Below are 11128 nucleotides of genomic sequence, written 5' to 3'. Positions count from 1 at the left end.
GTCATTTGTTTTTCCATTCTATTTATTAGGAAAGTTAGAAGCCTAAAACCAAGTTTAAATGTAGGTGTACTGTGTTCATGTCACACACCATGCTTTAAAAAAAATGTTCTGCGGGTTTGAAGTCGTTGCTTTAAAATGTGTTTATTCCGTTTTATTTGTACGTAAAAATCTGGTCTGGCATAGGAAGTTTCACTTGAACAACCGTCAAAGTCGTAATTTTTCTTGTGGAGGGGGTTGTTACAGTTCACCACTGACCTTATACATTTCCTCCAAAACATGACAATTACAAACTTATTAATGCGGATAATGTCGCTAGTTTTATCATATAGTCAATGTTAAGCAAACAAGCTAATTTTATTATTAGTAAAGTTAGCTAGCAATCAAGCTAGCTAAAATCTTATTGGTTGAAGAATTGGTCAGACTTGAATATGGGGCATTCATGTGCTCGTGGGAAGTTGTAAGTCTGCCATGATTGTGTTCAAGTGCTTTTCAAATGTTTGGTAGGTTGGCATGATCATTATGACAGACAATTCCTAGACAGTCTAATCTAAGGCAGGGTTTCCCAAACTTTTCCCTCTCAGCCTTAAGTGTCCCGCTTGCATCGCCTCATTAGTTAACTGTTGAGGTGGTGCAATCGGATAAGACGCTTGAGGAAGGCGGGTGTGTTTGAGAGGTCCCGAGTTCTAGACCGGTATGGGCCGAATCAGGAGGATGTGGTACTCGCTTAGCAAGCAGCGTGACGTCCTTTACACGATGGAAAAAAAACAAAACGTGGGTACAGAGTTTGGGAAATCCTGATATGTAAGGCAGACATTCTTATTCAAAACATGGTTAGGTTTCCAACAGTTTATATTTTCAATGTCCTTATTAATAAACAATTGATCACCAAAACATTGTTCTCAATGTCAAATAAAAATCGAGACCAAGGGATCCCAAATCTTTTCACTCAGGGCCCCCCCCCCCCCCCCCCTTCCAGCATTGGGGAACTCGTACCACATGTTAGGTTCTAATTCTTTGAGTTAATGACTCCACGGACACTAGGAAAGCTTTACCAAGTTTAATTCTTCCCAAAGGGTCGATAGAGCTGCATTCAGACAAACAACATTTCACACAAGCACTGATATTTAACCCTTTCTCCTAGGCAGAGTCTCCTCAACTCAAGGCTGTCATGGTGAATGATATCAGACAGTGTCTCTTCTCCACCCAGAGGATCCCTGATGGCTAACAATAACCTATCCTGACATAATGTAGATGTTATACACTGCCCTCTCTCCCTCAGTGACATTGTTAGTTTCTAAGATCTCCACTGTCTCCCCTACACATTCCAAAGCCATCTGGCTCCTACAGACCATTAACTTCTGATGTAAAAACCAGTCCATCACTGTTGGATACTATCCTTCTGAGTATAACAATGTTCCGAGTTTAACCCAGGATCTAACACGTCTATTTCTATTGGCACTAGCACTGTTCATGACACTAACTGTTCACGCCGCTCTTGTTGGTGGAGAGAATGTTGCTGCGTTAAAAGCTTATTTCCTGCAATTCTACACATTTTGTCATGGGGTGCAAAGGAAATGTTGCTGTTTTAAAGCTAATTTTCTTGCAATTCTATACATTTGGCCATGTCTAATGTCTATTCATGTGTTATTTGACTGACAAACTTGTCAAGATCTATGAGCTAAATAACCTATACTGAACAAAAATGTAAATACATGTAGAGTTGATCTCATGTTTCTTGAGCTGAAATAAAAGATCCCAGAAATGTTCCATTCACACAAAAAGCTTACTTCTCTCAAATGTTGTATACAAATTTGTTTACATCCCTGTTAGTGAGCATTTCTCTTTTGCCAAGATAATCCATCCACCTGACAGGTGTTGCATATCAAGAAGCTGATTAAACAGCATGATCATTACACAGGTGAACCTTGAGCTGGGGACAATAAAAGGCCTCTAAAATGTGCAGTTTTGTCACACAATGCCACAGATGTCTCAGATTTTGAGGGAGCGTGTAATTGGCATGCTGACTGCAGGAATGTCCACCAGAGCTGTTGCCAGATAATTGAATGTTCATTTCTCTACCATAAGCCACCTCCAACATACTTTTCAATAGTTTGGCAGTACATCCAACTAGCTTCTCAACCGCAAGTGTAACCATGCCAGCCCAAGACCTCGACATCCGGCTTCTTCACCTGCGGGATTGTCTGAGACCAGCCACCCAGACAGCTGTTGAAACTGAGGAGTATTTTTGTCTGTAATAATTATGTTTGGCTGGGTCTGGCTCCCAGTGGGTGGGCCTATGCCCTCCCAGGCCAACCCATGGCTGCTCCCCTGCCCAGTCATGTGAAATCCATAGATTAGTGCCTAATGAATTTATTTCAATTGACTGATTTCCTTATATGAACTGTAACTCAGTAAAATTGTTGCATGATGTTTATATTTTTGTAAGATATCAATTTAAAAAACGTTGACATGGGCTCATTGATCTGGACATTTCTGACAAGTTATAAATAGCTCTCTAAGGTATGTAATGACTAACATGACAAGAGGAACTGATGATGCACTACCCAATTTTGAAATTGCACCTTGTGCATTCCACTATTACAACTTAAAGAGCTGGACTGAGTATATACAGTGTCTTCGGAAAGGATTCAGACCCCTTGACTTTTCCAAATTTGTTACATTACAGCCTTTATTAAATAATTTAAAATCCACAGCAATCTACACAGAATACCCCATAATGAGAAACTGAAAATAGGTTTTTAGAAATTTATGCAAATGTATAAAAAAATTGTATTCAGACCATTTGCTATGAGACTTGAAATTGAGCTCAGGTGCATCCTGTTTCCATTGATCATCCTTGAGATGTTTCTACAACTTGATTGGATTCCACCTGTGGTAAATTCAATTGATTGGACAAGATTTGGAAAAGGCACACACCTGTCTACATAAGGTCCCACAGTTGACAGTGCATGTCAGAGCAAAAACCAAGCCATGGAGGTCGAAGGAATTGTCCGTAGAGCGCCGAGACAGGATTGTGACGAGACTCTGATCTGGGGAAGGGTACCAAAACATTTCTGCAGCATTGAAGGTCCACAAGAACACAGTGGCCTCCATCATTCTTCCTAGAGCTGGCCGCCCGGCCAAACTGAGCAATCGGGTGAGAAGGGCCTTGGTCAGGGAGATGACCAAGAACCTGATGGTCACTCTGACAGAGTTCCAGAGTTCCTCTGTGGAGATGGGAGAACATTCCAGAAGGGCAGCCATCACTGCAGCACTCCACCAATAGGCCTTTATGGTAGTGGCCATACAGAAGCCATTCCTCAGTAAAAGACACGACAGCCCGCTTGGAGTTTGTCAAAAGGCACTTAAAGACTCTCAGACCATGAAAAACAATATTATCTGATCTAATGAAACCAAGATAGAACTCTGGCATGAATGCCAGATCACTGTAGCTGTACACAGCCAATCTGTAAATAGAACACCCAACTACCTCATCCCCATATTATTTATCCTCTTGCTCTTTTGCACCCCAGTATCTCTACTTGCACATCATCATCTGCACATCTATCACTCCAGTGTTAATGCTAAATTGTAATAATTTCTCCTCTATGGCCTATTTATTGCCTTACCTCCCTACTCTTCTAAATTTGCACACGCTGTATACAGATTTTTCTACTGTGTTATTGACTGTCTATGTGTAACTTTGTGTTGTTGTTTTTCCCGCACTGCTTTGCTTTATCTTGGCCAGGTCGCAGTTGTAAATGAGAACTTCTTCTCAACTGGCCTGCCTAGTTAAATAAAGGTGAAATAAATAAAATAAAAAGCCAAGCTTCACATCTAACCTGCCACCATCCATACGGTGAAGCATTGTGGTGGAAGCATCATGCTGTGGGGATGTTGTTCAGGATCGAGGGAAAGATGAACGGAGAAAAGTACATAGCAAGCCTTAATGTAAACCTGCTCCCGAGCGCTCAGGACCTCAGACTGGGGCGAAGTTTCAACTTCCAACAGGACAATGACCCGAAGCACACAGCCAAGACAAGACTTGAACCTGATCAAACATCTCTGGAGAGACCTGAAAATAGCTGTGCAGCAACACTCCCCATCATTTTGGGATATTGTGTGTAGATTGATGAGGGGAAAAAAACAATAATCAATTTTATAACGCTGTAAGTAACAACATGTGGAAAAAGTCAAGAGGTCTGAATACTTTCCGAAGTCACTGTATGTATGTACATACACACACTACCGGTCAAAAGTTTTAGAACACCTACATTTACATTTAAGTCATTTAGCAGACGCTCTTATCCAGAGCGACTTACAAATTGGAAAGTTCATACATATTCATCCTGGTCCCCCCGTGGGGAATGAACCCACAACCCTGGCGTTGCAAGCGCCATGCTCTACCAACTGAGCCACACGGGACCACCTACACATCAAGGGTTTTTATTTCTACTCTTTTTCTACATTGTGGAATAATAGTGAAGACATTATAATTAGGAAATATCATGTGGAATCATGTAGTAACCAAAAAAAAGTGTTAAACAAATCCAAATATATTTTATATTTGAGATTCTTCAAATAGCCACCCTTTGTCTTGATTACAGCTTTGCACATTCTTGGCATTCACTGAACCAGCTTCACCTGGAATGCTTTTCCAACAGTCTTGAAGGAGTTCCCACATATGCTAAGCACTTGTTGGCTACTTTTCCTTCACTCTGCGGTCCAACTCATCCCAAACCATCTCAATTGGGTTGAGTTCAGGTGTTTGTGGAGGCCAGGTCATCTGATGCAGCACTCCATTACTCTCCTTCTTGGTCAAATAACCCTTACACAGCCTGGAGGTGTGTTGGGTCATTGTCCTGTTGAAAAACAAATGATAGTGGGACTAAGTGCAAACCAGATGGGATGGCATATCACTGCAGAATGTGGTGGTAGCCATGCTGGTTACGTGTGCCTTGAATTTAAAATAAATCACATACAGTGTCACCAGCAAAACACCACCACTTCCTCCATGCTTCACGGTGGGACCCACACATGCGGTTGGAACCAAAATCCTCAAATTTGGACTCATCAGACTAAAGGACAGATTTCCACCGGTCTAATGTCCAATCCATCTAATGTCATCGACCATGACGACCTGATTCACGCAGTCTCCTTAGAACAGTTGATGTTGAGATGGTCTGTTACTTGATTTATTTTATTTATTTGGGCTGCAATTTCTGAGGCAGGTAACTCTTATGAACTTATTCTCTGCAGCAGAAGTAACTCTGGGTCTTCCTTTTCTGTGGCGGTCCTCATGAGATTCAGTTTCATCATAGCGATTGATGGTTTTGAGACTGCACTTGAAGAAACTTTATAAATAAATATTGAAAAAATAAATCATTATATTTTGATTTGTTTAACACTTTTTTGGTTACAACATGATTCCATATGTGTTATTTCATAGTTTTGATGTCTTCACTATTATTCTACAATGTAGAACATTTTTAAAAATAAAGAAAAATCCTTGAATGAGTAGGTATGTCCAAACTTTTGAATGTACTATAAGTATATATATATTTAAAAGAAATTGGAGGACCCCATGCCTCACAGTTTGGAAACCACTGTTCTAGACCACCGCTCAGGCCAGGAAATCCGGCCTGTGTTTGTGCTGGTGTAACTTTAGATGGGCCAGTCGTTTGAAGCTGAGTCCACACACAGCACAGCAGTACGGTCTCTCCCCAGTGTGCGTGCGCTGGTGTACCTTCAAAATGTCCACCCGTGTGAAGCTCTTGTCACACATAGTGCAGCGGTGAGGTTTCTCCTGCGTGTGAATGCGCTGATGCAGCTTGAGGTTCCAGAGCCGACTGAACTTGTTCCCACAGATGGAGCAGCAGTAGGGCTTGTCTGTCGTCTGGCTGCACTTGTGCCTCTTCAGGTCGGAGAAGGAGGTGAAGCCCTTGGAGCAGTGGCTGCAGAGGTGAAGTCCCTCTGCCTGGTGGACTCGCTGGTGGACCTTGAGGTTGCAGGCCTGGGTGAAGGTCTTACCGCACTGGGTGCAGGAGTACGGAGGCCCAGATCCTGAACTCAACCCTCTCCCCGTTTTGTGTGTCTGCTTGTGGGACTTGAGGGAACCAGAGTCTGGGAAGCTCATGGTACATTGAGTGCAGGCATGACGCCTCCCCCCTCCTCCTGTTACTTGCTCTTGTGAACGATCTCTGAGGTTTAGAGAGTGTCCAAAATCGTCAGCGGCATCATCCGGGCTCTCTGTGTTGTTGTGGGCTGAGCTTCCAGAGTGGATGGAGGTTAGCCCCCTGTGGCCAGCTCTGTTACCCGACTCTGGGACACCGTGTTCAGGGTACAAGACACTGGAGTCCTGCAAGTACCCCTCCTCGTTGATCAACAGGCAGTTCAGGTCTCCCACCACCGGGTGGGGGGGTGGCGTTGGCGAATCCACCTGCTCCCTCCGTCTCCGATGGGAGCCAGGCATGTGGGAGCGATGGTGATGGTCTCCCCCCTCAGACACCCCCAGATTCACTTGGTAGTGACCCACAGCTCCGTAGCTCAGCGCCCCCAGACGAGACGGAGAACCAGGAAGCCTATCCAGCCCTTCCATGTCTAGAAGATGGCCTCCACTACTAGGACTGTCATAACCAGACTTCTCAAAATCACCCCCTAGTTCCTCCATGCTGTAGTGGGGACGGTAGAGAGGGTCGATAGGTTTTCTTTGGTCTCCCTCGGGGCCTGGTGGTTCAGGTCTCTGGTCTAGACTGGATCCCCACTCATCCTGGCACTGCTGTAGCTCCTGCTGAATAAAACTCTTACTGGGCCCAGAGACATCCAAACCATCAGCCTCTGAAGAACACAGGGTACATGTGGCATTAGAAGCATTAACATTTAAGACAGGGGTGTTAAACTCATTCCATACAGGGCCTAGTGTGTGCTGGTTTTTGATTTCCCCTTTCAATTAAGACCTAGACAACCAGGTGAGGGGAGTTCCTTAATAATTAGTGGCCTTAATTCATCAATCAAATACAAGGAAGGAGCGAAACCCACAGACACTCCGTGGAATGAGTTTGACACGTGAGTTAAGGCATTGGCAATAGTAGAAACAGTGGTAGAGTAACTGTAATGTTAAATGTGTACTTACAGTTTCAAGTTGACATGTGTAATAATGAATACATTTGAAATGACACAGCATATTATAAAAGTTACTCTTCGTATCATTCTCTTAAACCTAAAGGTAAGCAATTGTCTATGTTATGTTTGTTGTAAACAACTCACCGTCCAGGCAGAACTCCCATCTCTCCTGTAGCTCAGTGGTGTGGAGAGCCTCCTCTTTCAGCAGGCTGTCCAGCTTCTGACCTGTGACCTCTGTGGACTGGAAGAGCAAATTAATGAGTCGATTCAAACTAAATAATGGATAAACTGACAGTGACTGAATAGAGCTGACATGATGGTTTTCTTTTCAGAATACTCCTCTGAGACCCCCAGACATCTCACAACTTTGTCATAGCCCTGAACTAGCATACCTGATTCAAGTAGTGAAGGGCTTGATGATTCGTTGACAAGTTGAACTGAGTGTTTAAGTTCTGGAACAGTTCAAATATGAGGAGAGGTTTGACAAAGGCTGCCCAATTATTCCTCACAGACTATCTGTTCTAATATATCCTTTAAAATAACATTTCTAACTGAACTTTCTGTAACACTGCACCCTCCACCCTTCACAGGTGTTTAGTCAGTCCCCTACCTACCTCAGAGGTTCTCTTAGGGCTGGTGGCCTCAGCCTCCATGTGTTTAGTCAGTCCCCTACCTACCTCAGAGATTCTCCTAGGGCTGGTGGCCTCAGCCTCCATGTGTTTAGTCAGTCCCCTACCTACCTCAGAGGTTCTCTTAGGGCTGGTGGCCTCAGCCTCCTCCAGATCATTGAAGGTTGTTTCCCTGGCCACGCCCCCACAGCTGCTCCACTCCTCCCCTGGTACCTTCTCCTGCTTCAGGCCACGCCCCCTCTCCACACCTGGCCACAGGTAAACAAAGAGAACATTTCATTTGGAGTAAAAGGAAAGTAACATTGTGGATAATGGAGTCTCCTCACATCAGATGAAGGAAAGGAAACATCTTATTAAGTTGCTACCACCAGCCATGACTGACTCTTTTCTTAAACCAATACTGTCTGATCAGTGATCACCAAAGTATATAAGGTACACAATACAGCAGCCCCACTTCAGTGATGCCTCCATATATATATAACCAGTCAAAAGTTTGGACACACATACTCATTCCAGTTGAGGTCTGGTTTCAATTAACAGGTGTGCCTTTTTAAAAGATAATTTGTGGAATTTATTTTCTTCTTAATGCATTTGAGCCTATCAGTTGTGTTGTGAAAAGGTAGGGGAGGTATGCAAAAGACAGACCTATTTGGTGAAAGACCAAGTCTATATTATGGCAAGAACAGCTCAAATAAGCAAAGAGAAATGACAGTCAATTATTACTTTAAGACATGAAGGTCAGTCAATCCAGGAAATTTCAAGAACAGTTCATGTTTCTTCAAGTGCAGTCACAAAACCCAGAGTTGCCTCTACTGCAGGGGATACGTTCATTAGAGTTAACAGCCACAGAAATTGCAGCCAAAAAATAAATGCTTCACAGACTTCATGTAACAGACACATCTCAAAATCAACAGTTTAGAGGAGACTGCGTGAATCAGGTCTTCATGGTCAAATTGCTGCAAAGAAACCACTACTAAAGGACAGCTTGGGCCAAGAAACACGAGCAATGGACATTAGACCGGTGGAAATCTTTCCTTTGGTCTTATGAGTCCAAATGTGAGACTTTTGGTTACAACCGCCGTGTCTTCGTGAGACGCAGAGCAGGTGAACGGATGATCTCCGCATGTGTGGTTCCCACCGGGAAGCATCCAGGAGGTGTAACGGTGGTGCTTTGCTGGTGACACCGTATGTGATTTATTTAGAATTCAAGGCACACTTAATCAGCATGGCTAACACAGCATTCTGCAGCGATACGTCATCCCATCTGGTTTGCGCTTAGTGGGCCTATCATTTGTTTTTCAACAGGACAATGACCTAACACACCTCCAGGCTGTGTAAGGGCTATTTGACCAAGAAGGGGAGTAATGGAGTGCTGCATCAGATGACCTGGCCTCCACAAACACCTGACCTCAACCCAATAGAGATGGTTTGGGATGAGTTGGACCACAGAGTGAAGGAAAAGCAGCCGACAAGTGCTCAGCATTTGTGGAAACTCCTTCAAGACTGTTGGAAAAGCATTCCTAGTGAAGCTGGTTGAGAGAATGCCAAGCGTGTGCAAAGCTGTTAAAAGCGGCTAGTTTGATGTTTTGATTTGTTTAACACTTTTTGGGTTACTACATGATTCCATGTGTTATTTCATAGTTTTGATGTCACTATTATTCTACAATGTAGAAAATAATAAAAATAATGAAAAACCCTAGAATGAGTAGGTGTGTCCAAACTTTTGACTGGTACTGTGTCGTTAGATGTCTCTCTTCTCACCTGTCTGTGAAGTTCCTAAGCTTATCTCTTCACCTTCCTTGCCAGCTCTCCCACAGTCCCGACACTTCCCCCTCTGGCCTCCCTCTCTGTTCTCCGACCACTGCAGCCGCGTCTTCAGTGACTCGACCTGTTCCCTGCTCCGGGACACCTCCTCCAGGAAACTATCCTCCACCAGCCTGGTGATCTCGTACATGGCTGACTTAAGGACCGTCTCCATGACTCCGGAGAGCTGAGACTGGAAAGTTATGATGGCTGCGGACATCATGGCAAACTGTCTATGAGCAGCTAGCTACAGTTAAGAGATAGTAACTTTTAGCTACTTTTGTTCAGGTTGGTCAGTGTTACGATTCCGTATATCAAAATGAAAAATCGCTCAAATTAGCTGCAAAGATACAGGTAACTAAACCACTTTCGTCTGTGTTAGCATGCTAGCAAACGTTACTGTTGGATGTTGTGGTCTCTCTTATGCATTTTTTAAAAATAATTTCGAGATATAAGATGTAGCATTTACTGTATATGAGGCTATTCGTATAAATACAAATACCACAGGTGTTGAGAGAAAGCAAGGCTATGGTAGTTGGCTCGGCACTTACTTTGCTAGCCAGTCAACACAATAAGCATCCACCCCCAAAAAATGTACTTCCGGAAACAAACCAACGGGTCGGGTAGTGGGACATTCTACGTCGGAACGTTACCTTATTCGAGTTAAAAAGACGACCTTTAATTACTGTGTATAAATTGACAGGAAATGTACACGGGAAGCAATTTATTTCAGCCATCACTCAATGCGTCACACAAAGCACTGTGCGCCGAGTCCATAAAAGAAGAAGAAGTCATATCACCAACATAGGCCAATTCTGATCAACCCTGTACTTTTTGGGGGGAAATATTAATATATTGTAGATTCATATGAAAGTGTGGGTTGAAGAGAACCGCTGCCAACAAAAAAAGTAATATCAACAGCTAAATGCATGAATTTGGTGCACTTTAAGATGAACATTGAGAGATTAAATATTTTTCAGGTAACTAACTAGCATCTTCCCACCTGCAACAGCAGACATTGTCAGTATTCAAGTACAGTTACTACTGTGTGGGTCTCTCTACTCTGGAACAGTCTCCTTTGGAACAGTCTCCTCTGGAACACTCTCCTCTGGAACACTCTACTCTGGAACACATACAGTACCAGTCAAAAGTTTAGACACACCTACTCATTCAAGGGTTTTTCTTTATTTTTACTATTTTCTACATTGTAGAATGATAGTTAAAACATCAAAACTATGAAATAACACATGTGGAATCATTTAGTAACCCAAAAAGTGTTTAACAAATCAAAATGTATTTTATATTTGAGATTATTCAATGTAGCCACCCTTTGCCTTGATGACAGCTTTGCACACTGTTGGCATTCTCACAACCAACTACATGAGGTTGTCACCTGGAATGCATTTTAATTAACAGGTGTGCCTCCTTAAAAGTTAATTTGTGGAATTTCTTTCCTTAATGCGTTTGAGACAATCAGTTGTGTTGTGACAAAGTAGGTGGGGTATACAGACGATAGTTCTATTTGGTAAAAGACCAACTCCATATTGTGGCAAGAACAGCTCAAATAAGCAAAG

At 43.1% G+C, this 11128-nt stretch overlaps 1 protein-coding gene across 3 annotated transcripts; it reads right to left on the bottom strand.

Annotated features, from left to right (window-relative positions):
- Positions 1–5511: 5511 nt before the first annotated feature.
- Positions 5512–10095, bottom strand: LOC120035017. Of its 3 annotated transcripts, XM_038981765.1 has the most exons (5): positions 9513–10095; positions 7863–7999; positions 7737–7799; positions 7267–7363; positions 5512–6837 (listed from the first exon to the last, which is right to left on the bottom strand). In XM_038981765.1, the coding sequence occupies exons 1-5, from the start codon at positions 9775–9777 to the stop codon at positions 5624–5626; spliced, it is 1776 nt and encodes a 591-aa protein (XP_038837693.1). In that variant the 5' UTR covers positions 9778–10095; the 3' UTR covers positions 5512–5623. The 3 variants fall into 3 exon arrangements, with proteins under 3 accessions (XP_038837693.1, XP_038837691.1, XP_038837694.1); XM_038981763.1 differs by having other exon boundaries at positions 7737–7999; XM_038981766.1 differs by lacking the exon at positions 7737–7799.
- Between the last annotated feature and the right edge of the window lie 1033 nt (positions 10096–11128).

Source organism: Salvelinus namaycush, chromosome 42 (genome assembly GCF_016432855.1).
Source record: "Salvelinus namaycush isolate Seneca chromosome 42, SaNama_1.0, whole genome shotgun sequence".
NCBI lineage: Eukaryota > Metazoa > Chordata > Actinopteri > Salmoniformes > Salmonidae > Salvelinus > Salvelinus namaycush.
The sequence above is the reverse complement of the archived record's forward strand: the minus strand, read 5'-3'. Positions and strand labels throughout refer to the sequence as shown.